The following is a 24,165-nucleotide window of genomic DNA, read 5'->3' on the forward strand; positions in this document are numbered from 1 at the left end:
TACTTCTGCGACAGAAAGGTTACTTCGGTCTGCCTATACTTCTGCTCCTGAACTGTTACTGTAGTCTGCCTACACTGCTGCTACTGAAATGTTACTGGGGTCTGTCCCTACTGTTACTACTGAACTGTTACTGGGGTCTGTCTATACTGTTGCTACTGAAATGTTACTGGGGTCTGTCCCTACTGCTGCAACTGAAATGTTACTGGGATCTGTCCTACTGATACTACTAACATGTTACTCTGGTCTGTCTATACTGCTGCAAATGAAATGTTACTGGGGTCTGTCTATACTGCTGCAAATACAATGATACTGGGGTCTGTCTGCACTGCTGGAACTGAAATGTTACTGTGGTCTCTCCCTACTGTTAGTACTGAAATGTTACTGGGGTCTGTCCCTACTAATGCTACTGAAATCTTACTGGGGTCTGTCTGCACTGCTGCAACTGAAATGTTACTGGGGCCTGTCCCTACTGATACTACTGAAATGTTACTGGGGTCTGTCTATTCTGCTGCCAATTAAATGTCACTGGGGTCTGTCCCTACTGCTACTACTGAACTGTTACTGGGGTCTGTCTATTCTGATACTACTGAAATGTTACTGGGGTCTGTACCTACTGCTGCCAATGAAATGATACGGGGGTCAGTCCCTACTGATACAACTGAAATGTTACAGGGGTCTGTCTGCACTGCTAGAACTGAAATGTTACTGGGGTCTCTCCTTACTGTTAGTACTGAAATGTTACTGGGGTCTGTCCCAACTAATACTACTGAAATCTTACTGGGGTCTGTCTGCACTGCTGGAACTGAAATGTTACTGGGGTCTGTCCCTACTGATACTACTGAACTGTTACTGGGGTCTGTTCCTACTGCTGCAACTGAAATGTTACTGGAGACTTTCCCTACTGCTGCAACTGAAATGTTACTGGGGTCTGTCCCTACTGTTACTACTGAAATGCTACTGGGGTCTGTCTCTACTGATACTACTGAAATGTTACTGGGGCCTGTCTATACTGCTGCTACTGCTATGTTACAGGCTTGTGGAAACGGAGGCTTCCCAAAGACATGATAGCGGCGAGGCTGCGCTGCTAGGTCCACAGTCGCGACAATTTTTCACCAACGCGGTTACTGGGAAGGTGCATATAACCACGGACACGTGGACAGGATACGTACTGCCTCAAAAACATCGCCCTCCTCCTCCTCCAACAATGAAAACATTCTTGGCAAATGCTTTCGCAGTGGTCTGTCTGGCGGCAGTCCAAGAATTTCACCTAAAACGACACAATAAGAAAGCCCCCCACCCCCACCACAGACCACTTAGTTCTGGCCACATCTCGAAAACCAACTACATAAAACCGCGCTACTGGGTCCACACTCCACAACTTAATCCTGGCCACATTCAGAAAACCAACTAAATAAAACCGCGCTACTAGGTCCACACTCCACAACTTAAAGGGGTTGTCCCGCGCCGAAACGGGTTTTTTTTTTTTTCAACCCCCCCCCCGTTCGGCGCGAGACAACCCCGATGCAGGGAGGTAAAGAAAGCTCACCGGAGCGCTTACCTGAATCCCCGCGCTCCGGTGACTTCTCTACTCACCGCTGAAGATGGCCTCTTCCTCCGTGGACCGCAGCTCTTCTGTGCGGTCCATTGCCGATTCCAGCCTCCTGATTGGCTGGAATCGGCACGTGACGGGGCGGAGCTACACGGAGCTACACGGAGCCCCATAGAAGACTGCAGAAGACCCGGACTGCGCAAGCGCGGCTAATTTGGCCATCGGAGGGCGAAAATTAGTCGGCACCATGGAGACGAGGACGCCAGCAACGGAACAGGTAAGTATAAAACTTTTTATAACTTCTGCATGGCTCATAATTAATGCACAATGTACATTACAAAGTGCATTATTATGGCCATGCAGAAGTGTACAGACCCACTTGCTGCCTCGGGACAACCCCTTTAATCCTGGCCACATTTCGAAAACCAACTAAATAAAACTGCACTACTAGGTCCACACTCCACAACTTAATCCTGGCCACATTCTGAAAACCAACTAAATAAAACCGCGCTACTGGGTCCCCAGGCGTGACAATTTTTCACCAATGCGGTTACTGGGAAGATGCATATAACCACGGACACGTGGACAGGACACGTACTGCCTCAAAAACATCCCCCTCCTCCTCCAACAATGAAAACATTCTCGGCAAATGCTTTCGCAGTGGTCCGTTTGGCGGCAGTCCAAGAATTTCACCTAAAACGACACAATAAGAAAGCCCCACCACCACCACCCCCGCCACGGCCCACTTAATCCTGGCCACATTCCGAAAACCAACTAAATAAAACCGCGGTACTAGTCCGTTATCCCTAGCTGAAGCTTTCAGCCGACTGGTAGAGCAATGGTGGCTTCCAACTTGTTGGTACTGCAAAGCCCAAAGATAAGCGTACAGCTGAGGTCGGAATACAGGTGACTAGAACACAGTATCCCTGCAGGGCAAGGGACAGAGTAGCAGCAGGCACCGATCCTTGGTTGAAGCAGGCCAGCTGAGACCCACATACTCCCTGAATGATTTTGGACTGACTGATGATGAGGCCTTTACTTGTGATCATCTTTGGTAATTCCTAAGAAAGATGCGTGGTAGTAGCCGGAAACTTGGATTGCTATTTGCTAACACTTTAAAAGGGACAACAGAAAACATATGAATGAAGCCTTTCCATATTTCAGCTTGAGATGAGGAGGAGTGTAGACTTTCAGTACCTTGAATATTCTTTTCATTGCAATCAAATGCCCCTCTCTTGTCTTAGAAAATACTAGCTTTTCCACATAGGTGTTGTCTATCTGTCTATACTGTAACTACTGAAATCCCACTAATACTGGGCTCTGCCTATACTGCTGTTACGGAGATGTTACAGGGGTCTGTCGATGCTGTTACTACTGAAATGTAACTGATACTGGGCTCTGCTTATACTGCAGCTACTGAAATGTTTCTAGGGTTCGTCTATACTGTTACTACAGAAGTGTTAATAGGGTCTCCCTAGACTTCTGCAACATAACTGTTAGTGGGGTCAGCTTATACCTTTGCTACAGGAGTATTACAGGGGTCTGTGCATACTATGGTTGCACTAAGTGTTCCTATCGCAGTGTTCAACGTATATATGGCCCCCAAAAAAATAACCCAGACTGACTAGGGCATGCAGTGTGAGCCGAAGCCTACCTGCATTTTATCTCATGTTACCTTAGCTATTCGGGGCACTGCAATGTTATGAATAATTCACAGAAAAAGCCAAAAATCCACTACCCCTTACTCTTCGCAGCAGACACGGTCGCCATAGGCAGTATCGCCACAAGACAGGCACAATCGCCATCGGCAAAATCGCAGTAGGACAGGCGCAACCGACATAAGCACTACAAATATGCCGGCAGCCAGACAATTCTGTGGAGGACAAACTTGTCCTTGGCAGGCTAATATGCTGTCACTCACTCAACCCACCCCATCGGTGGGTTCCAGGGAGCCACCCATACTGTGGGTGCACACAGACTTCCCACAGCGGAGTTCTACGTACCTGTGACAATGTAAATTACCCACACTGACTGGAGCATGCAGTGTGAGCTGTAGCCAACCTGCATTTCTTCTCGCGTTACCTCAGCTATAATGGAGGCACTGCTATGGGATTTATTTATGTACCGCCGGTGGGTTCCAGTGAGCCACCCATGCTGTGGGTGCACACGGAATTCCCATTGCGGAGTTGTACCGGCCTGTGACTATTAATTTAAAAAAAAAAACATTCTGACTAGGGCATGCAGTGTGGGCCAAATCCCACCTGTATTTTATCTGACGTTAGATCTGCTGTCCGGGGCACTGCAATGGGATTTATTTATGTACCGCCGGTGGCTTGCTGGGACCCACCCATGCTGTGGGTGCGCACGAAATTCCCATATGGGAGTTGTACCTGCCTGTGTGTATTTATAAAAAACCCCAGTCTGACTGGGGCATGCATTGTGGGCCAAAGCCCACCTGTATTTTATCTGACGTTAGCTCTGCTATCCGGGGCACTGCAATGGGATTTATTTATGTACCGTCGGTGGGTTCCAGGGAGCCACCCATGCTGTGGGTCAACTCCACACAGACTTCCCATAGGGGAGTTGTACCTGCCTGTGTCTATTTATAAAAAAAAATCAGTCTGACTGGGGCATGCAGTGTGGGCCGAAGCCCACCTGTAGTTTATCTGACGTTACCTCAGCTATCCGGGGGACTGCAATGGGATTTATTTATGTACCCTTGGTGGCTTCCTGGGACCCACCCATGCTGTGGGTCCACACAGACCTCCCATTGCGGAGTTGTACCTGCCTGTGACTATTAATTAAAAAACCCCATTCTGACTGGGGCATGCAGTGTGGGCCAAAGCCCACCTGTATTTTATCTGACGTTAGCTCAGCTATCCGGGCACTGCAATGGGATTTATTTATGTACCGTTGGTGGCTTCCTGGGACCCACCCATGCTGTGGGTTTACACAGACTTCCCAGAGCGGAGCTGTACCTGCCTGTGACTATGAAAAAAGGCCAGACTGACTAGGGCATGGAGTGTGGGCCGAAGCCAACCTGTACTTTATCTCACGTTAGCTCAGCTATCCGGGCACTGCATTGGGACAAACTAGAGGAGCAATACAGCGCTAATGAGACGATCACAGCTACGCTAGCATTGGAGTCCGCAGTAGGACTGCAATTGCTTAGGGTTTGTGCAGAGGCCTATGTCCTGGGTGCAGTGAAAGTCCGCTTCCTGCCTACGATTGCTGAAGCTGTGGGCCAAGGCCTATGTCGTCGGCGCGGTGCAAGTCTGCCATGTTTGGCCGCTCTGATTTATATATTGTTCATGTCTTGGGTTGCCTAGGACCCACCTATGCTGTTGGTGCACACTTAGTAACATAGTAACATAGTATGTAAGGCTGAATGAAGACAATGTCCATCTAGTCCAGCCTGTCTATCCTCCTGTGTTGATCCAGAAGAAGGCAAAAAACCCCAAGGGCAGAAACCAATTTAGCCCTTTTGGGGAAAAAATTCCTTCCTGACTCCCTAATGGCAATCAGACTGTTCCCTGGATCAACCCCTTATAGTTCCTACCTGCCTGTATGCCCGGATTGACAATTAACCTAAGACTTGTATCCTATAATGTCCTTCCTCTCCAGAAAGACATTAAGTCCCCTTTTAAACTCCTCTATGGATTTTGCCATCACCACTTCCTCCGGCAGAGAGTTCCACAGTCTAACTGCTCTTACAGTAAAGAATCCCCTTCTATGTTGGTGATGAAACCTACTTTCCCCTAATCGTAGCGGATGTCCTCTTGTTACCGTCGCGGTCCTGGGTGTAAACAGATCTTGGGAGAGATCCTTGTATTGTCCCCTCATGTACTTATACATGGTTTTTTGATCACCTCTTAGCCGTCTTTTTTCCAGGGTGAATAATCCCAATTTGGATAGCCTCTCTGGGTATTCCAGTCCCGTCATTCCATGTATTAGTTTAGTTGCCCTTCTTTGAATCCCCTCAAGCACTGTGACATCTTTCCTGAGCACCGGTGACCAGAACTGTACGCAGTATTCCATGTGAGGCCTGACAAGTGCCTCATATAATGGAAGGATAATGGTCTCATCCTTCGCCCCAATACCTCTTTTAATGCACCCCAAGACTTTATTTGCCTTTGCAGCAGCTATCTGGAATTGGTTACTCCAGTTCAGTCTACAATCCACTAGTACCCCCAGATCCTTTTCCATATCACTTTTCCCTAGTGGTACCCCATTAAGTGAATATTGGTGACATCCGTTTCTCCTGCCCGTGTGCATAGTCTTACATTTTTCAACATTGAACTTCATTTGCCATTTTTCTGCCCAAGCCCCCAGCTTATCCAGGTCCGTTTGTAGCCGCACATTGTCCTCCATTGCATTAATTATATTGTATAATTTTGTGTCATCTGCAAATATTGATATTTTGCTGTGCAGCCCCTTTATCAGGTCATTGATAAATATGTTGAACAGAGTGGGGCCTAATACTGAACCCTGTGGCACCCCACTAGCGACTGTGGTCCAATCAGAGTACGAACCATTTATTACCACCCTCTGCTTTCTATCTCTGAGCCAATTTTTTACCCATTTACACACGTTTTCGCCCAGTCCGAGCTGCCTCATTTTGTATATTAGCCTATTATGTGGCACGGTGTCAAAGGCTTTAGAGAAGTCCAGATATACGAGATCAATAGATTCTCCCTGGTCCAGCTTAGAGCTTACTTCATCGTAGAAACTGATCAGATTTGTCTGACATGAGCGACCCTTCATGAATCCATGTTGGTGAGGAGTTATTCCCTTGTTCTCCTTGAGGTACTCATCGATGGCGTCTCTCAGAATCCCCTCGAAAATTTTTCCCGTTACTGAAGTGAGACTTACTGGCCTGTAGTTGCCAGGCTCACTTTTGCTCCCTTTTTTGTAAATTGGAACAACGTTGGCAATGCGCCAATCCAATGGTACTACACCAGTCTTGATAGTGTCTAGAAATATTAGATATAGCGGCCTAGCTATCTCGTCACTTAGTTCCCTTAGTATCCTTGGGTTAAACCATCTGGGCCCGGCGCTTTATCAATTTTAGTCTTCTTTAGTCGCTTCCGCACCTCCTCCTGCGTTAGGTCTGAGATATTTTGTGATGGGTTCATTTTATTCCCCTGCATCTCGTGTGGCATTTCCTTTTCGTTTGTGAATACACTTGAGAAGAAACTGTTTAGTAGATTTGCTTTCCCTCCGTCATCATCAATGATCTCTCCTGCATTATTTTTTAAAGGGCCAGTGCTCTCCCTGCAAATCCTTTTGCTGTTAATATAGTTGAAAAATAGCTTCGGGTTGTTTTTGCTCTCTTTGGCGATCAGTCTTTCTGCTTCCTCCTTGGCAGTTTTGATCTTATCTTTGCATATTTTGTTTTTTTCCCTGTATGATTATAGCGCTTCTTCGCTGCCTTCTTGCTTTAGTAGTTTGAATGCTTTCTTTTTTTCGTTTATTGCCCCTCTTACCGTCTTGTCGAGCCACATTGGTTTCCTTTTAGTTGAGTTTCTTTTATTTTTAAAGGGAATGAACTGCTCACATGAGGTGATTAGGATCCTTTTAAACTTTTCCCATTTGTCCTCTGTACCATCATTTTTGAGGATGTTGTCCCAATTAATGGTACCGATAGTAATTCTGAGCTGATCAAATTTTGCTTTACTAAAGTTTAGTTTCTTTGTCGCTCCTTGATAAGGCTTCTTATTGAATGACAGCTGGAAGTTGATTATATTGTGGTCACTGTTCCCCAAGTGTCCCTCAACCTGCACCCCCTTTATACGTTCCGGTTTGTTAGTTAGTACTAGGTCCAGAATTGCCCTCCCTCTTGTTGGTTCCTGTATCAGTTGGTTCAGGTAATTGTCTTTAATTACTCTCAAGAACTTATCACCCCTGTGTGATTTGCAGGTTTCGTTTTCCCATGTTATATCTGGATAATTAAAGTCCCCCATGATAATTACTTCGTTGCGGTTTGACACCTCTTCTATCTGCCTTAATAGTAAGTTATCAGTTTCTTCTGTTGCTTTTGGTGGTCTATAGAAGACCCCTATCAGGATTTTGTTATTTTTTCCTCCCTGTATTTCTACCCACAGAGATTCCACCTATTCTTCTCCTACCCCTATATCCTCCCGTAGCCTCGGCTTCAAGTTCGAATTGACGTACAGACATCCCCCTCCCCCTTTCTGGTTCCTTCGGTCCCTTCTGAAGAGATTGTACCCCTGCAAATTCACTGCCCAATCGCACTTATCATCAAGCCATGTTTCCGTAATTCCGACTATATCATAATTTTCATCAGTCATTCTCTCTTCAAGCTCACCCACTTTACCAATCAGACTTTTTGCATTCGTGGTCATACAATTTATATAGTTTTTTTGTTATTTAAATTTGTTTTGTTGCTATTCGTACTAATGGCTGATCTATCACTTCTAACTATACTAACCCCACCCCCTGCTCGACCCCCATTCCCTGTGCTTGGACCCGGGTCGCTAGTTACACTGGCTACCCCACTATTTCTCTTTTTGCCCTCCCCCCAGTCCCTAGTTTAAACACTCCTCCAGCCTTCTAGCCATCTTATCCCCCAGCACCGCTGCACCCTCCCCATTAAGATGCAGCCCGTCCCTACGGTAGAGCCTGTAGCCAACAGCAAAGTCAGCCCAATTCTCCAGGAACCCAAATCCCTCCTTCTTACATCAACTCCGGAGCCACTTGTTTACCTCCCTAAGATCCTGCTGCCTTTCTAGTGTGGCTTTAGGTACAGGTAGTATTTCCGAGAAAACTACCCTGGAGGTCCGTGCCCTGAGCTTGGACCCTAGGTCCCTGAAATCATTTTTGAGGGCCCTCCCTTGACCTCTAACTTGTTCATTGGTGCCAACGTGCACCATGACCGCTGGATCCTCACCAGCCCCTCCCAGTAATCTGTCAATCCGATCCGCGATGTGTCGAACTCGAGCGCCAGGAAGACAACACACTGTTCGACGATCCCGGTCTTTATGGCAGATTGCCCTCTCTGTCCCCCTAATAATTGAGTCCCCCACCACTAGAACCTGTCTAGCCTGCCCTGCACTCCCCGTCCCCGTCTCACTGGAGCAGTCATACCCCTGGCGTTCAGAGGGCCTGTCGTGCTGCAGCGGTGCTGGCTCTGTAATGGCATCGCCCTCATCTGCCAATGTTGCAGACATGTTGGGTTGTGCCAGTTCAGGACCAGCCTCCCTGGATCTATTCCCTCTACACCTCCTTCTATCTGACACCCAGCTTCTTGCCTGCTCCCCCTGCTCTTCCGTAGCACCATTCGCCCCAACCTCTACCCCAGCGAGTGTCTGCTCAGTGAGCACCAAACTCCTTTCCATGATGTCAATGGCTCTCAGTGTTGCCAGTTGCTGATTTAGATCCAGAATTTGGGCTTCTAAATGTGCAACGTGCACGCATCTTGCGCAACAGTATGCACCCTCGATCGGCTGATCAAGGACCGCATACATTGCACAAGTAGCGCACTGGATGGCATTGCCAGGCATGGAGCTTATCCTAATGGGGATTTACAATTTACTTGTGGAAGTAGTGAAGATAGACTTGTTCACACTCCGCTCACACGCTGCCGCAACCGCTCACACGCTGCCGCAACCGCTCACACGCTGCCGCAACCGCTCACACGCTGCTGCCTCCGCTCAAACGCTGCTGCCTCCGCTCAAACGCTGCCGCCTCTGCTCAAATGCTGCTGCCTCCACTCACACGCTGCCGCCTCCGCTCAAACGCTGCCGCCTCCGCTCAAACGCTGCTGCCTCCGCTCAAACACTGCCGCCTCCGCTCAAACGCTCACACGCTGCTACAACCACTCACACGCTGCTGTCTCCGCTCAACCGCTCACACGCTGCTGCCTCTGTTCACATGCTGCTGCAACTGCTCACACGCTGCTGCAACCGCTCAACCGCTCACATGCTGCTGCAACCGCTCACGCACTACTGCCTCCGCTCAACCGCTCACACGCTGTTAGTTCCCATCGCGGTGCTTGACCTGTCTGGCACAAAGACACTGACTTACTTGGGTAGGGGGAAGAGTGCAGATGGCTTTCCCCTTGCAGTGTCGATTGAGCTATGCGACACCTAGACAAAATGAATACTGTGTGGGCACATGGATTCCCCATTGCTATGTAACTCATGCCCACGTTTGCAGCTCCTGACGGAGGTGGCACAGGATTGGAATGAAGATCGAACGTCAATTTCTCATCGATTCTCTACAGCATTGTGGGCTATCGCCCCCCCTTTTAAAGAAGGTCGCTACCTGGCCCTGCCAACCCTCTGCAGTGTGTGCCTCCGGTTCCTCCTCATGGTAGATGCACTTATAAATAGACATGAGGGTGGTGTGGCAGCCAGCGTGTGGCATGAGGGCAGCTGAAGGCTGCGCAGGGACACTTTTTTGTGCGCTGCGGACGCAGGGTCGTGTGTGGGGGTTGGGCAGCATGTAACCCAGGAGAAGAGGCAGCGGTGTGTCCCACAGGCAGTGATTGTGCTTGGTTGGAGGTAGTGTGGTGCTTAGCTAAGGTGTGCCTTGCTAATGAGGGTTTGTCCAAAGTAAAAATTGTTAGGGGGGGGGGGCACTCTTGCCGCTATTGTGGCTTAATAGTGGGAGCTGGGAACCTAAGATGCAGCCCAGCATGTTGCCCCTCGCCTGCCCTATCCGTTTCTGTGTCGTTTCCATCACTTTCTTGGATTTTCCAGATTTTCACAAATGAAAACCTTAGTGGAGCATGGGTCATATACAAAAATGCTCGAGTCGCCCATTGACTTCAATGGGGTTCGTTACTCGAAACGAACTCTCGAGCATCGCGGAAAGTTCGACTCGAGCAACAAGCACCTGAGCATTTTGGTGCTCGCTCATCTCTATTAGAAACATGTGCTATACATATTGTATGCAGTTATAATATGCCTCTGTATGGTACTGTAATACAGAGGTTGATAGATAGATTAGAGAAATTAAAATTAATAGAGTCTTATTACATCAATGTATGTTATATCAATATAAATATATTTACAGGATTATTACAAATGATCTTCCAGATGTAAAACAATCATTACTCATGTCTAATTTCCAAAGAATTTCTAATAAAATCATCATTACATCATTTCTATGTGTTTCTGTTGAATAATTCCAAGGAATCCACAATGTTCTTTCTCACCCAAAATAGATTAGAGCTGGGGAGTGTGCAGGTGGCAGGGGAATTGGATTGGATGGGGTTTATCTTGGTTTTCCTTGTGCAAATCTAAGTAAACATTATGTTTCGATAAACAGTGATTATGATTGGACAGATCAGATTATTTTATCACACGTTAAGTAATGTTTTCTGTTCTTGCAACATCAGTTACTAGGTGCAGTGAATTACAGGGATATTTATTCTGCATTTAGCTCGGTGGAGTATATATATTCTGCTCTGCGGAGAGAAGCACCAGGCTGAAGAAGAAAAGTGCTGTTCTGGTTATAGCAGAATGGCTGCATCAGCATTCTTCATTCTGCTTGTATCTACACTGTCCTGTTATGAAGCTCAAAGGCGGCCACTTGGTAAGACATCAATCACATGAGCCAGGTTCATAGACTGCAGGTTTAGTTATTTTTTCACATGGATACAAGTATACGTCTCTTAGGGTATGCTCACCCGGGTCAGAAATGCTGCAGATTGTGGAATTAGCTGCATATAATCTACAGCATTTATAGTACAGACATTGTGGGTGGGATTTTATGAAGTCCCATCCACACTTTGCAGAGAAATTCTAGAGCATGAATTGACTCACTCTGTGGATTTTAAGTCCGCATCATGTCAATTTATGTTGTGGATTTTTGACATAGATTTCCTTAAAATGAGGTGTTGTAAACCGTGGTACATCCACACAATTTTATGAATGTGTAGGAATACTGATAGTGAAAACAAAACTATTTAAAACAATGCTTTAGTCTTGTAATGTTTTGTGGCCGTGATTTTCATGGCCGCAGAACAGGACAAAAGCACGGACATGTGCTTAAGCCTTAAAGGGGTTGTCCCGCGCCGAAACAGGTTTTTTTTTTTCAATAGCCCCCCCGTTCGGCGCGAGACAAACCCGATGCAGGGGTTAAAAAAGAAAACCGGATAGTGCTTACCTGAATCCCCGCGCTCCGGTGACTTCTTACTTACCTGGTGAAGATGGCCGCCGGGATCTTCACCCTCGGTGGACCGCAGGGCTTCTGTGCGGTCCATTGCCGATTCCAGCCTCCTGATTGGCTGGAATCGGCACGTGACGGGGCGGAGCTACGAGGAGCCGCTCTCCGGCACGAGCGGCCCCATTCAGAAAAGAAGAAGACCGGACTGCGCAATTAGACGCTGAAAATTAGACGGCACCATGGAGACGAGGACGCCAGCAACGGAACAGGTAAGTGAATAACTTCTGTATGGCTCATAATTAATGCACAATGTACATTACAAAGTGCATTAATATGGCCATACAGAAGTGTATACTCCCACTTTGTTTCGCGGGACAACCCCTTTAAGAGAAGTAAAGAAGCACAATTGTGGGTTGATTGTCTCTTTCCTTGCCTGCTCTAATCTAATGTACAACTTCCATAGATCTAGTTCTGCAGTAGCCGGTGTCTGAGGCCTCAGTCACAATGGAGATGGTACATTTTGGTACATATTGTTTAAAATAAAAAATCTATGAGCTACATCTTTCAACTGATATCATATATGTCTATGGGATTAAAAACAGACAACATTGCTGATCTTGTAAGATGTTTTTATCCAAGCTGATAAGACTTAATTTTTATAAGGGCTTCTTCAGAAAATCATGGACGCAAAACAGGACAAAACGAAACCACTGATTTCAATTGTCTCATTTTGACTAGCATGATTCTCGCGCGTTAATGCTATGTGCGAGAAAACATAGGGCAGGATATATGGTACTGCTTTTTTTTCAAACTAGCACATATTAGAGCATAGTTTGAAAAGTCAAAAAAATGCAATAAAAATCACTGGTTCATGTGCTAATACGCTTCGTAGCGGCAAGAGCATTAGCGCATGCGCCCATCTATTTAAGCCCTAAGAGATACAAAAAAATCCAGCATTTTTCATTGAGTGCATTTAGTGTATGTACAATTAATTGGAAATTAAGTTTAAATTGAATGTGTCCACCAAAATTGTTTTAAAACTCTGGACTGATTATGTCTATACAGGAAATCTGGAGTTCTCTATAAAGAAAATTATGCTAGATTGCAGGGGCTTTAAACGCACACCGTAGATTTACTATAGCACAGGTTTGCAGCCCAGAACCATACGTACGGTGCTTGGTCACTAAAGGGTTTAATTAAACATTCAGATGACTTTTCATACTAAGGTGCCATGTGTGTATATGAAGAATAGCACTATTTCTGGCTATCATATGTCTTTACATCTTTATTCCCCACTTCAAACTAGACAGCCTCATTCAGACGAGCGCCAAAATAACGCTTCTGCAGGAACCAATAGTTTCCTATAAAAGCATTCACATGGACGATTGTTAGGCACGCTAAATTAGTGCATCTAATAAAAAAATAGGACATGTGTGGCTACAATGCCCGCATTGCAGGTCAATGCTGTGTGAAAAGATATGACCTATTCTATCTTTGGTGAGCGATATGCAGGAGTTTCTATTGACTCTTGTGGGAGCAGGAGTTTATGGAAATTGCTGCACAGGGAATAGATTCCCCACTGCTTTCAGCTGGACATTTAAAACATGCTGCCCAGAAGCACATTTTAAATGTCCCGCTGTAAAGTTCTGTTAGCCCCCGCAGGGATAAGGGGACTCCCTGAGGATTCCCTTAATCCCTGCGGGGAGTAACAAGAATTTACAAGGGAACATTTAAAATGTGCTTCTGGGCAGCACCTGTTAAATGCCCTACTGTAAGCAGTGGGGTATTCCTCCTGCTGGGCAATTCCTCAGCAGCAGGGGGCATTAGGTGACTTCCTTCACCTCTTTCCCCAAGGAATTTCCCTATAGCTGGGAGAGAGAGGTGGGCGGGGTTACAGGCCTTTTCACTAGGGCTTCACCTGAGAGCATGGGAGGAGGGGACATGGCTAGGGGGATCTGCCCTCTATCCCTGCCCCTCTACCCCAACCCACTCAATCTTTGCTATGGGGTATTTCTGTGAGAAGCCCTATAGACCTTGTCCTTTTTGGCCCCCCTCACTTGGTGCCTTAAGTTCTGCCACCCACCGTTTGCCACCACAAGGGAGCTGTGTTACCAGTGGTGCTGCAGTGTCTGCTACAGGGGCTTGTTGGGACAGGAGTCAAGACCTATCCAGCTCCTCACCTCTCCCTCAGCTGCCACTGCTTAAAGAAATCTGACTTTATTTAGAGAAACGGAGGAGAAATTTCTCACCAACTCACTGCACGGCAGCAGGGCGGCTCGAAGGACTTGGAGACTGTGAACCAATGCTAGGTCGATACAAAGAGTTTTTTCCTCTAGTTTTTTTTTCAAGTAAGAAAATACAGAAATTTAATTTTTGTAGTTCTTGTTGCATTTTCATACATGTTTTTTCAATAAAGACTAGAGATGAGCTAGCATACTCGTCCGAGCTTGATGCTCGTTCAAGCATTAGGGTACTCAAGATGCTCGTTACTCGAGTCGAATACCACGCGGTGCTCGACTCAATTGCATTTCCTTCCCGCATGTTTAGCGCCATTTTCTAGCCAATAGACATGCGGTGAAGGCATTACCACTTCCTCCTGTGACGTGCCAGCCCTATCCCACCCCACAGCAGTGAGTGGCTGGCGAAATCAGGTGACCGCCGAGTACTTAAAGCGGTCCCGCCTGTGGCTCGCCTCAGACACACGCTAGCAGAGGTTAGGGAAAGTGCTGCTGCTCATTAAGGGATAGTATTAGCGTAGGTCATGTCTTCAAGAACCCCAACGGTCCTTCTTAGGACTACATCTTTTTTTTTTAAACAATCTCATTTTTTTTATTGAATTGAACATGAAATCGCTTACAATCAGAGGAATTAAATTTACAGAGTGAGTTGCCGTTGTAAATCATTACCGTCAGTTCAGGGGTTATGGACATTTCAGTCTAGGTAAGCGGTGTAGTAAGGTAAACTAACAATAATAGTTGTATAGATTTACGTTCAGTAAAATCAGCGGGTTTGTGGATTGCATGTAAGCAGGCGCCACGACCCCCTCCCGGCAGGGCCCCATCCAGGTGCTCGAGCGCCCGAGTATAGGGGGGGGGGGGGGGTAGGGGCATTAGATGACAATAATTGGTGTATCAGAAAGGCCAGTAGCACCCGTCCACACATGCCCCAGCATTACGGTGTATCATTTGCAAGCATTGGTATGAAACATAACAAAACAAAAGGGAAGGGGAAGAACTAGGTCACCGAGAGGAGCATCCGAGTAAGTGTACTGTTGTTAGTTATTTTAATGCGACACCCCGTTTAAAGATATTTGGACTATTTTATGTTGTTTGTTCCTTTATGTACGTGTACCACAGCGACCAGAGTTTGAGGAACTCTTCCCTTGTGTTGGATTTCCATGCAGCTAGTTCTTCAAATCTATGAATTTGTGATAACTTGCCTTTCCATTGTGCTTTCGTGGGTATTTGGTTTGATTTCCATAGTGGTGGGATGAGTAGTTTTGCTGCTGTGATTAAAATAGTAGGGAAGCTACGTTTTGAGGGTGTGAGCTGTTTTGAGGGTTTCCAGAGTAGGACTTCCTCAGGGGTGAGCGTGTGCGAAGTGTTACAGATTTTGTTTATCTGATTTGTGACGTTTTGCCAGAAAGGTTTGATCTGTGGGCAGTGCCACCATATGTGTATTAGATTCCCTCTATCCGAGTTGCATCTCCAGCACCTGTCAGATTGTGTGGCGTCGAGTCTGGAGATCGAGACTGGGGTCTTATACCATCTGGTTGCTAATTTGAATGAATTTTCCTGGATGCGAACACATTTTGAGAATCCATGGGAGTTTGTCAAAATTTTTTTAGTCTCTTCCCTGTCAAAGGTCGTCCCTTATTCTCCCTCCCAGACTCTGAGAAACCACGGCTTGTCAGCTGCGGCGTTCAGTAGTAGGCCTCTGTATAGATGTGTCATGAGTTTCTTTGGTCTCTCCGGGAGGGAGAGGTATGTTTCGAACCAAAGCGGGTCACGTAGTCCACTCTGGTATTTCTCTTGGAATTTTTTGAGTGAGGAATAAATGCCCGAGATTTCCAGGAAGTTTAAGGAGTGATTTGGTAAAAGCGATTCAATTTGCGAGGGGTTGTTTATTTTAGTCCCTTTAATAAAATCTTGGATTGTCAGGGATTTCAGTTTCGCCCAGGTGTTGGTTGTTTTTATTAACTTATTAGCTATAATTGAGGGGACCAGTGATGCAGGTGTCATTGGCGATAGTTTTTGTTGCTTTCCGCTTTCTGTTTTGATGGAGTGCATTACTTTAACTGTGCCTCTTAGTGTCGGGCTGAGTGTTTGTTTTTTATATGGCATTTTGCTGTTGGTCCAAAGGAGGAGCTGTCCAATTTCGTCTAATAGTGTTCTTTCTAGATTAAGTGAAGGTGAGTCTAGTCTGTAGTACACTAAATCAAACCATCTAGTCATATGGATCGCCTTGTAGTATGTGAATATTTCTGGTAGGCCAAAGCCCCCTTGTGGTTTCTTTTGTGTCAGGTAAGAGAATGCTAATCGCGGCTTCCGCTTATTCCACATGAATGTCCGGAACATTCTGTGTAGGTTGGAGAAAAATTTGCTAGGGATTACTATCGGGATTGTTTGTAGGGCGTAAAGAATATCTGGTAGTATATAAGTTGATATCAGTTTTTTTCTACCCAGCCATGACAGTAGAGGGGTTTTAATATTTTGAAGTTGGTTTTGTATTTTTTGGAGAAGGGGGGGGGGGGGGAGTTGGTCTTGTAGAGGAGACTTGGATCTGAAGTTATAGTGACCCCTAAGTATTTAATGCTGGAAGCGGGCCATTTAAAGGGGAGTATTTTTTTCATATGATTGGTCTTGTTAATTGGGGCTGAGATGTTTAAAGCCTCTGATTTTTCATAATAGATTTTAAAGTTTGAGATTTTACCAAATTGTTCAAAGGCGTCTAAGATTGCGGGGAAGGCCCTCTCCGAGTTGGTCACGAGTACCAGCAGGTCATCTGCGAAAGCAGCTGTTGCATGTGTGAAGTTCCCAATTCTTAACCCTCTAATATTGGGGTGTTGTCTAAGTTGTTGAAGTAAGATTTCCATGACCAACACAAAGGAGTCTAGCTGTGGGAGCTGAGTACATGCTAAATATGGTCTCTATGAACTGGTTTGGCAAGCCAAACTTCTGTAGTGTGGTTCTCATAAAGCTCCAGCTCACTCTGTCGAAGGCCTTTTTGGCATCTGTTCCCAGAAGGACCAGCGGGATTTTGTTAAGTCTAGCGTAGTGGATGGAATTAATAATGCAAAATGTGTTCATTTTCCCTTCTCGACCTTTTACGAACCCTACTTGGTCTGCGTGTATTAATCTAGGGAGTAAAGGTGAAATGCGTTGTGCTAACAGTTTAGCCCAGATCTTGAGGTCTGTGTTAAGTAGGGAAATAGGCCTACAACTGCCACATTGTTCTGGGTCTTTCCCTTCCTTTGGGATCAAGGTGATAAATGCTTCTAAGGCTTGTTTGGGTAGGTTTCTGCCTGCTAGGAGTGTGTTGCATAGATTTGTAAAGTGTGGGATGAGCGTTTCGGAGAAAGTTTTATAGTATAGGATTGGTAGTCCATCCGGCCCTGGGCTTTTTCCATTAGGAATGGATTTAAGAATTTTTTCGACCTCAGGAGAGGTGACTGGGGATAGCAGGTAGTCTTTGTCTTCCTCAGATAAGCTGGGTAGTGTGAGGGTCTCTATAAAAGATTGAGTTATGTTGTTAAGATTTTCATGTTCCTTTCTCTGACCATCTCCGGGGAGGTTATATAGATTTTTATAGAATTTTTCAAATTCCGCAGCAATGTCAGGAGTAGATTCTGCAGTTTGGCCTGTTGTTATTTTTATTTTGTGGATGAAGGTTTTTTCCTTTTGTTTCTTGATGAGGTTAGACATTGTCTTGGAGCCTTTGTCTCCGTGCATATAGATTTTATATTTAGAAAAAAGGAGGGTCTTTGCTGCTTTTATATTAAGGGTATTTTTGAGCTTATCTCTAAGGCCCTTTAGTTCTTGGAGTTTTTCGTTATTTAATGAGTGTTTATGAATTTGTTCTAAGTTAGATATCTTTGCTAGCAGTGAGTATATTTCTTTCTCTCTTTGCTTCTTCACTGTTGTGCCTAAAGCTATCAATTCCCCTCTGATAAAAGCTTTATGGGCTTCCCAAAGGGTCGGTATAGAAATGTCTGGGGTATCGTTTAGCTCGAAGAATTCTTTTAGTTTATCTGATAATGCTGAGCAGTGGAGCTTATCGCTTAGCAATCTGGGGTTCAGTCTCCAGCTCTATTCTCTAATGGGAAGGCTATATATGGGGTGCGAGACTGATACCGGTGCATGGTCTGAAATTGTGATTTGGCCAATATCTGCGTATCGAGCTTTTAGGATATTTTTCCAGACACGAGGAGGTAGTCTAGTCTGTGGAAGGTTGTGTGTATGTGGGAGAAATATGTGTACTCCCTGTCTTCAGGGTGTAATGACCTCCAGATGTCTTGCAAGTTCAATTCAGAAAGGGTAGCTCTGAGTCTGCGTATATGTTTGTCAGGAACTGATGGGGTGGAAGATGTGGTGTCCTTGGAGGAATCCAAAACTAAGTTGAGGTCTCCGCCTATGACTGTAAGCCCTTCTGCAAAGTCTGCAAAGTTAGATAAGGTGTGTATGAGCCACGGGACTTGGTTGTGATTTGGGGCATAGAGGTTAGCGAGGGTCACTTTATTATTTGCCATCATGCCTTTGAGAAAAAGGTATCTGCCTTGTGGGTTTATTTTCTGGAGAGTAGGTGTGAAGGCGACATTTTTCCCTATTGCAATGGACACTCCTCTTGAGGCGGATGTGTATGTACTGTGGAACCATTGATTGTATGTATGTGTGGGGAGTTTTGGTATGTGGTTGTGTTTTAAGTGGGTTTCCTGAAGGAACACTACCTCCGATTTTAATTTTTTCAGTAATAACAATATTTGACTTCTTTTTTCAGGGGTGTTCATCCCTCTTGCATTAAAGGATGTGTATCTTATGTTAGCCATAATGTGTGGATGTTAATTTGTACACAAATGGAATCTATTTGTGTTTTTCCTTTCCTCGGATGCTCCAGCTCGACGACCGAACAACAAAAACTTTTAACATAACCCATCACTTTATGTGGCGGGTAGTGAGGTCTACAGAAACCCAGGTGTGGGTAGAGCCACCAAACAATAGTCGAGGCCTCTGCTGCAAGGACTAAGCCATGTGCACAGAGGACCAGGCCTAGGTGACAGATCCCACCTGCGTGTTTGGGGGGTGGCTGGACGCACTCCATTGATTCTAGTAGACCACCGAGACTTAATGACAGAGAAAGTAAAAGATTTGTCTTTGTGCAATATTATCTGTGGGGTAGTTTAGTTTATAATGTCCGACATCTCCTATTCTTATTGGAACTAACCGAACTGAGTTGTATGTTGATAACCCTTTGTAACTGGATCCATTAACAGTGTAACAAAAATTTACCAAAGTTTGAGATAAGACCTGTCCTGATGGCCTGCGGCCCCAGCCCCGCCACGTCTCACTATGTGGAGCGCTTCTATGGGTTCGGGGACCCCAGGTCGACAGGAGGGCCCTCCACAAAGAAAAACAGATTCAATGCAATGACTGTCCCTTCCCCTCCACTCCCCTCCGCGAACCAGCCGCAAGCAGCCGGTCATGACTCACGAGTCTCTGGTATACTTGGGGAGGGGGGGGGGTGTCCTCCGTCCCCTCCTCAGGAGCTGTAATGTCCTCCATCCAGTTGTGATGGCCTGTTCTTGTCCTGATAAGCTAGGTGAGGGAAGGGTATGATAGTGAGAGGGACAGAGGGAGAGAGAGGGAAGGGAGACAAGCACAGAGCGTTCGAGACAACAACCTCAGGTCGAGGGTGCAGTCCATCCAATTGAAGGGTGAGTGTAATGGTTGGTCAGTTGTTGAAGGATTGAGACTTCCTGGTTGACTTGAGTTTTGAGCTAATCTTCCAGTCCTCCGGTTTCGAGAGTTGGGGTATCATTTGTTGACTTTGTACTGGTAGCCAGGAAGGAATGTCAATCGGTGGGATATTTAGCTTTTCCCATGCCTTGCCCAGGTCTTCTGGAGTTCGAATGGTAATTTGTTGTCCTTCTTTGAAGGTGGCTAGGCCGAATGGGAAAAGCCACTTCACTGGGAGTTTCTTCGCTCTCATGGCAACTGTTAACGGTTTCAAGATACGCCTTTTAGCTAGCGTGCTTGGTGCTATGTCTTGGAAGAGCAGTATTTTGTTGTTTTCAAATAGTATGTTTTGAGTCTCTCGTGCTTTTTGAAAGATGGCTGCGGTGTCTACGTAGCTGAGTAGTCCGCATATGACATCCCGTGGAGGGGCTGAAGCAGCGGGTCTAGGTCTCAGGGCTCTATGTATTCTTTCGATGGTGATGTTATCAGCTCTCTCTTCGCCCAATAGGGAGCTGAATATTTGTATGGCCGCCAGTTTAAGAGCCTCTGGTGCGGTGGACTCCGGGAGGCCTCTTATTCTGATGTTTTTTCTCCTGCTTCTGTTTTCCTGGTCTTCCAAGAGAAGGAAGGCTTGATTGAGATGGTCTTGTTTGGAAAGTAAATTGTTCTGCACTGCCTCGCTGTGGTGAAATAATTCCAGTTGAGAGTTCTCAAGGTCATCTACCCTCCGGCCTATGTGCTTGACGTCTGTTTTGATGTCGGCAAGTTCTTGCATGACCGGGGAGAGAGCCTTGGTCAGAATTTTTTTGATAAAGGAGCGAGAGATTGGGCCTCTGTCTTGTTCTTCATCCTGATCTGAGTGTATTGAGCCACCGTCTCTGTCAGATTCATTCAGGTCTTGGTCATTCGGGACTTCATGCATAGTTTTGGATCTCTGCGCCGCAGGCGAATGATGCTTTTTCTTTAAGTATTTATCCATATCTAGTTGGTTTTTGCTTTGTTTTGGTGTGTCAGATGCATCTCTGCTTCTATCTCTGTTGGTTTTGACCATTTTGAAGTCAATTCGTGTGTTAGGTTTTGCTGAAGTCTCGGTGTTGTCTACGTAGTTGTTAGTTATGAAAATCATCTTAAGCTCTCAGATGTGGAAGAAAAAGATTTTGTTTCCTAGGGTCCTTTATGCCGGTGGTCACTAGGAGGGTTCTGGTTATTGTGTGAGTTTTCCGGGCTCAGAGTGGCGTTAGGCTAGAGGCGAATGTCGTCTCACAGGCTCAGGGGGCTGTATTATGCTGTGATGTCCTTCCAGAGTTGTTGGATGTACCGTGGGTAGATATGCCTCTTTATCTCTATATATAGCCTACAGGCTGGTGTGTACCAACTTTGATTGGTTTAGTACCCCGGTCTGCAGCGTTCAGGGCAAGTAGGAGCTAGGGGTGGAAAACCCTCTGCAGCTCTGTATTATGCCTCTAGCAAGGGGTATTTTTCCCAAACCCCAGGTGTCACAGTCCTAGATGCTCCAGGTGTAGTGAGTATAGAGAGGGAGAAGGAGCATGGGTGGGGGATGGTCTCCCCGTCGTCTCGTCGGCAGCTTCCTCAGGTTTAAATGGAGTGGGGGGGGGGGGATCTTCGCTTCCCTATGCAGACACGGCCGGCGGCTCGTACAGGCTCTGCTTACCCCTCAGCACATAGCCGACTCACCCCGGCAGGAGAGTGGTGCCCCTGCATCTCGGTGTCTCTTCAGGTACGGAGAGGAAGCGCCTCTGGGACCCCCCGTGGGCACGTCAGCAGAGAGCGCTCCCGTCACGGCTTGCCGACAGAGGCACTCTCCCGGCGCTGGTGTTCGCCGTGGGTCCGCTCGATGGGGAGAGACGCCGCTGCAGCAGTCCAGAGCTGTCTTTGGCGCCCAGGGTCCGAGGTAAGAAGATGGCAGGGGAGGTTGAGGCAGGGAGCGTTCTCAGCCGCTAGTTCTTTGCACCTGCTGCGGAGCTCCGGAGGTCCCCAATCTCTCTCCGAGTCACCGGGGGTCTTCCTGTTGTAGAGTAGGTTGGCTCTTGTGACCGTGGCAGTCAAAATTCTGTCCTTTTCTGGGTTTTTAGAAGGGCATGTTTGGGAGGTGTATGGGACACGTCCTTCCCGCTCTGTCCTTAGGACTACATCTGACCGTTTGCATTACTGTTGTGGCAGGCTGGCAGCAGTAGTGCCCCATTTTTTTTTTCATCTCGGGCTGTGCAGGCCATTTCATCTACAACGTTCTCAGTCTGCAGTGTATTATACAGAGTTTAGGGAAAGAGCTGCTGCTGATATAGGTAAAGTGTTAGAGTAGGATCCTGTCTTCAAGAACCTCAACGGTCCTTCTTAGGGCTACATCTGACTGTGAGCATTATACTTTTGGCTGGCTGGGAGTTGTAGTGCTTCCATTTTTGTATGACGCATCTAGGCCTGTTCACAGCCTTTCAGTAATAGTTCTTTCAGGCTGCAGTGCCGTACAACCGCCTCTCACCGTGAAAGTGCACTCAAATATTTCCTAGCCTGCTGCGAACGACTTCATTTATACCGTTCTGTGTCTGCAGTGCATAACAGAGTGTTGGGCCACAGCCACTTCTATAGGGAAAGTTATATACACTTTACGGTCCTCAAAGTCCTCCGTGCAAAAACCCCAAAGCTACTTCGTTGAGCTACATCTGACTGTGTGCATTATACTTGTGGCCTGCTAGGAGTTGTAGAGCATCCATTTTTGTATTACGCATCTAGGGCCTAGGCCTGTTCCCAGCCTGTCAGTAATAGCGTTTTCAGGCTGCTGTGCCGTACAACAGACTCTCTCCGTGAAACTGCACTCAAATATTTCCTAGCCTGCTGCGAACGACTTCATTTATACCGTTCTGTGTCTACAGTGCATAACAGAGTGTTGGGTCACAGCCACTTCTATAGGGAAAGTTATATACACTATACAGTCCTCCTGATCCTCCGTGCAAAACCCCCAAAGCTCCTTCTTAGGGCTACATCTGACCGTGTGCATTATACTTGTGGCCTGCTGGGAGTTGTAGTACATCCATTTTTGTATTACGCATCTAGGGCCTAGGCCTGTTTGCAGCCTGTCAGTAATAGCATTCTCATGCTGTTGTGCCGTACAACCAGCTCTCACCATGAAACTGCACTCAAATATTTCCTAGCCTACTGCGAACAACTTCATTTATACCGTTCTGTGTATGCAGAGCATTAGACAGAGGTCTCACCGCTAAACAGTACTGTAATATTACCGGGGCCACTGCAAAGTATTTCAGCTCTGCCGCTGTGCAGAGTGTCTTACAATACCCTTTCCTTGGTGGGGTTGAGGTAGCCGCAGTTACCAGCAATATCCACTGGCTTTAGAGTCTTCTCCCACTCCACACAGCCTCTATTATCTACAAGTCTCTGCGAGCAGGAAAATACCCCTAGGTATCAGCGCAAGACAGCGGGTTACATTTTTCAAGTCACAGCATAGAGCCTCCGCTATCTACAAGTCTCTGTGTGCGGTGAATTAAGCCACAGTTGTCAGTGCTGTACAGTGGGGTAATTTATTTGGGCCCTGCTCTATTCTTAATCCGCCAAAATGAGGAGTAGGAGTAAGGGTCGAGGACGGGGACGCGGACGTCCAAGTGAGGGTGTGGGCACAGGCCGAGTTCCTGGTCCAGGTGAATCACAGCCGGCTGCTGCGGAATTAGGAGAGAGGCAAGTTTCTGGGCTCCCCAGCTTCATATCACAATTTATGGGTCCACGTGGTAGACGTTTATTACAAACAGAGAAGTGTGAGCAGGTCCTGTCGTGGATGACAGAAAATGCATCCAGCAATGCATCGACCACCCAGTCTTCTACGCAGTCCACTACTCCCGGCCTAGGGACTGCATTTCTGAATCCTTTGGCTGCTGCTCCTCCTTTCTGCCAGCCTCCTCACTCCAAGAAAATGACATATTCTGAGCAGGCAGACTCCCAGGAACTGTTCTCGGGTCCCTGCCATGAGTGGGAAAAAATGGTTCCTCTCTCTCTCCTGAGGAGTTTGTCGTGACCGATGCCCAACCTTTGGAGAGTTCCCGAAGTCCGGGTGATGAGGCTGCGGACTTCTGGCAACTGTCTCAAGAACTATTTCTGCGTGAGGAGGATGATGAGACACAGTTGTCTGTCAGTGAGGTAGTAGTAAGGGCAGTAAGTCCGAGGGAGGAACGCCCAGAGGATTCGGAGGAAGAGCAGTTGGACGATGAGGTGACTGACCCCACCTGGTTTGCTAAGCCTACTGAGGACAGGGCTTTAGAGGGGGAGGCAAGTGCAGCAGCAGGACAGGTTGGAAGAGGCAGTGGGGTGGCCAGGGGTAGAGGCATGGCCAGAGCAAAGAACCCCCCAACTGTTTCCCAAAGTACCACCTTGCAGAAAGCCTCCGTGCAGAGGGCTAGGTGTTCAAAGGTGTGGATGTTTTTCAGTGAGAGCGTGGGCGACCGACGAACAGTGGTGTGCAACCTGTGTCGCACAAAGATCAGCTGGGGAGCCACCAGTACCAGCCTC

At 46.7% G+C, this 24,165-nt stretch overlaps 2 protein-coding genes across 8 annotated transcripts in view; both read left to right on the forward strand.

The window, feature by feature from the left end:
• LOC136621575 (coagulation factor XIII B chain-like) overlaps positions 1-24,165 on the forward strand; it is a 612,738-nt gene that overhangs the window by 407,006 nt on the left and 181,567 nt on the right. The window lies entirely within an intron of this gene.
• Positions 10,972-24,165, forward strand: part of LOC136619677 (complement factor H-related protein 1-like) — a 111,515-nt gene continuing 98,321 nt past the window's right edge. Inside the window, exon 1 of the mRNA XM_066594440.1 lies at positions 10,972-11,110. Coding sequence (XP_066450537.1) covers positions 11,038-11,110 — 73 coding nt within the window. The 5' untranslated portion in view covers positions 10,972-11,037. The remainder of the gene's footprint in view (positions 11,111-24,165) is intronic.

Source organism: Eleutherodactylus coqui, chromosome 3 (assembly GCF_035609145.1).
Source record: "Eleutherodactylus coqui strain aEleCoq1 chromosome 3, aEleCoq1.hap1, whole genome shotgun sequence".
Taxonomy (NCBI): domain Eukaryota; kingdom Metazoa; phylum Chordata; class Amphibia; order Anura; family Eleutherodactylidae; genus Eleutherodactylus; species Eleutherodactylus coqui.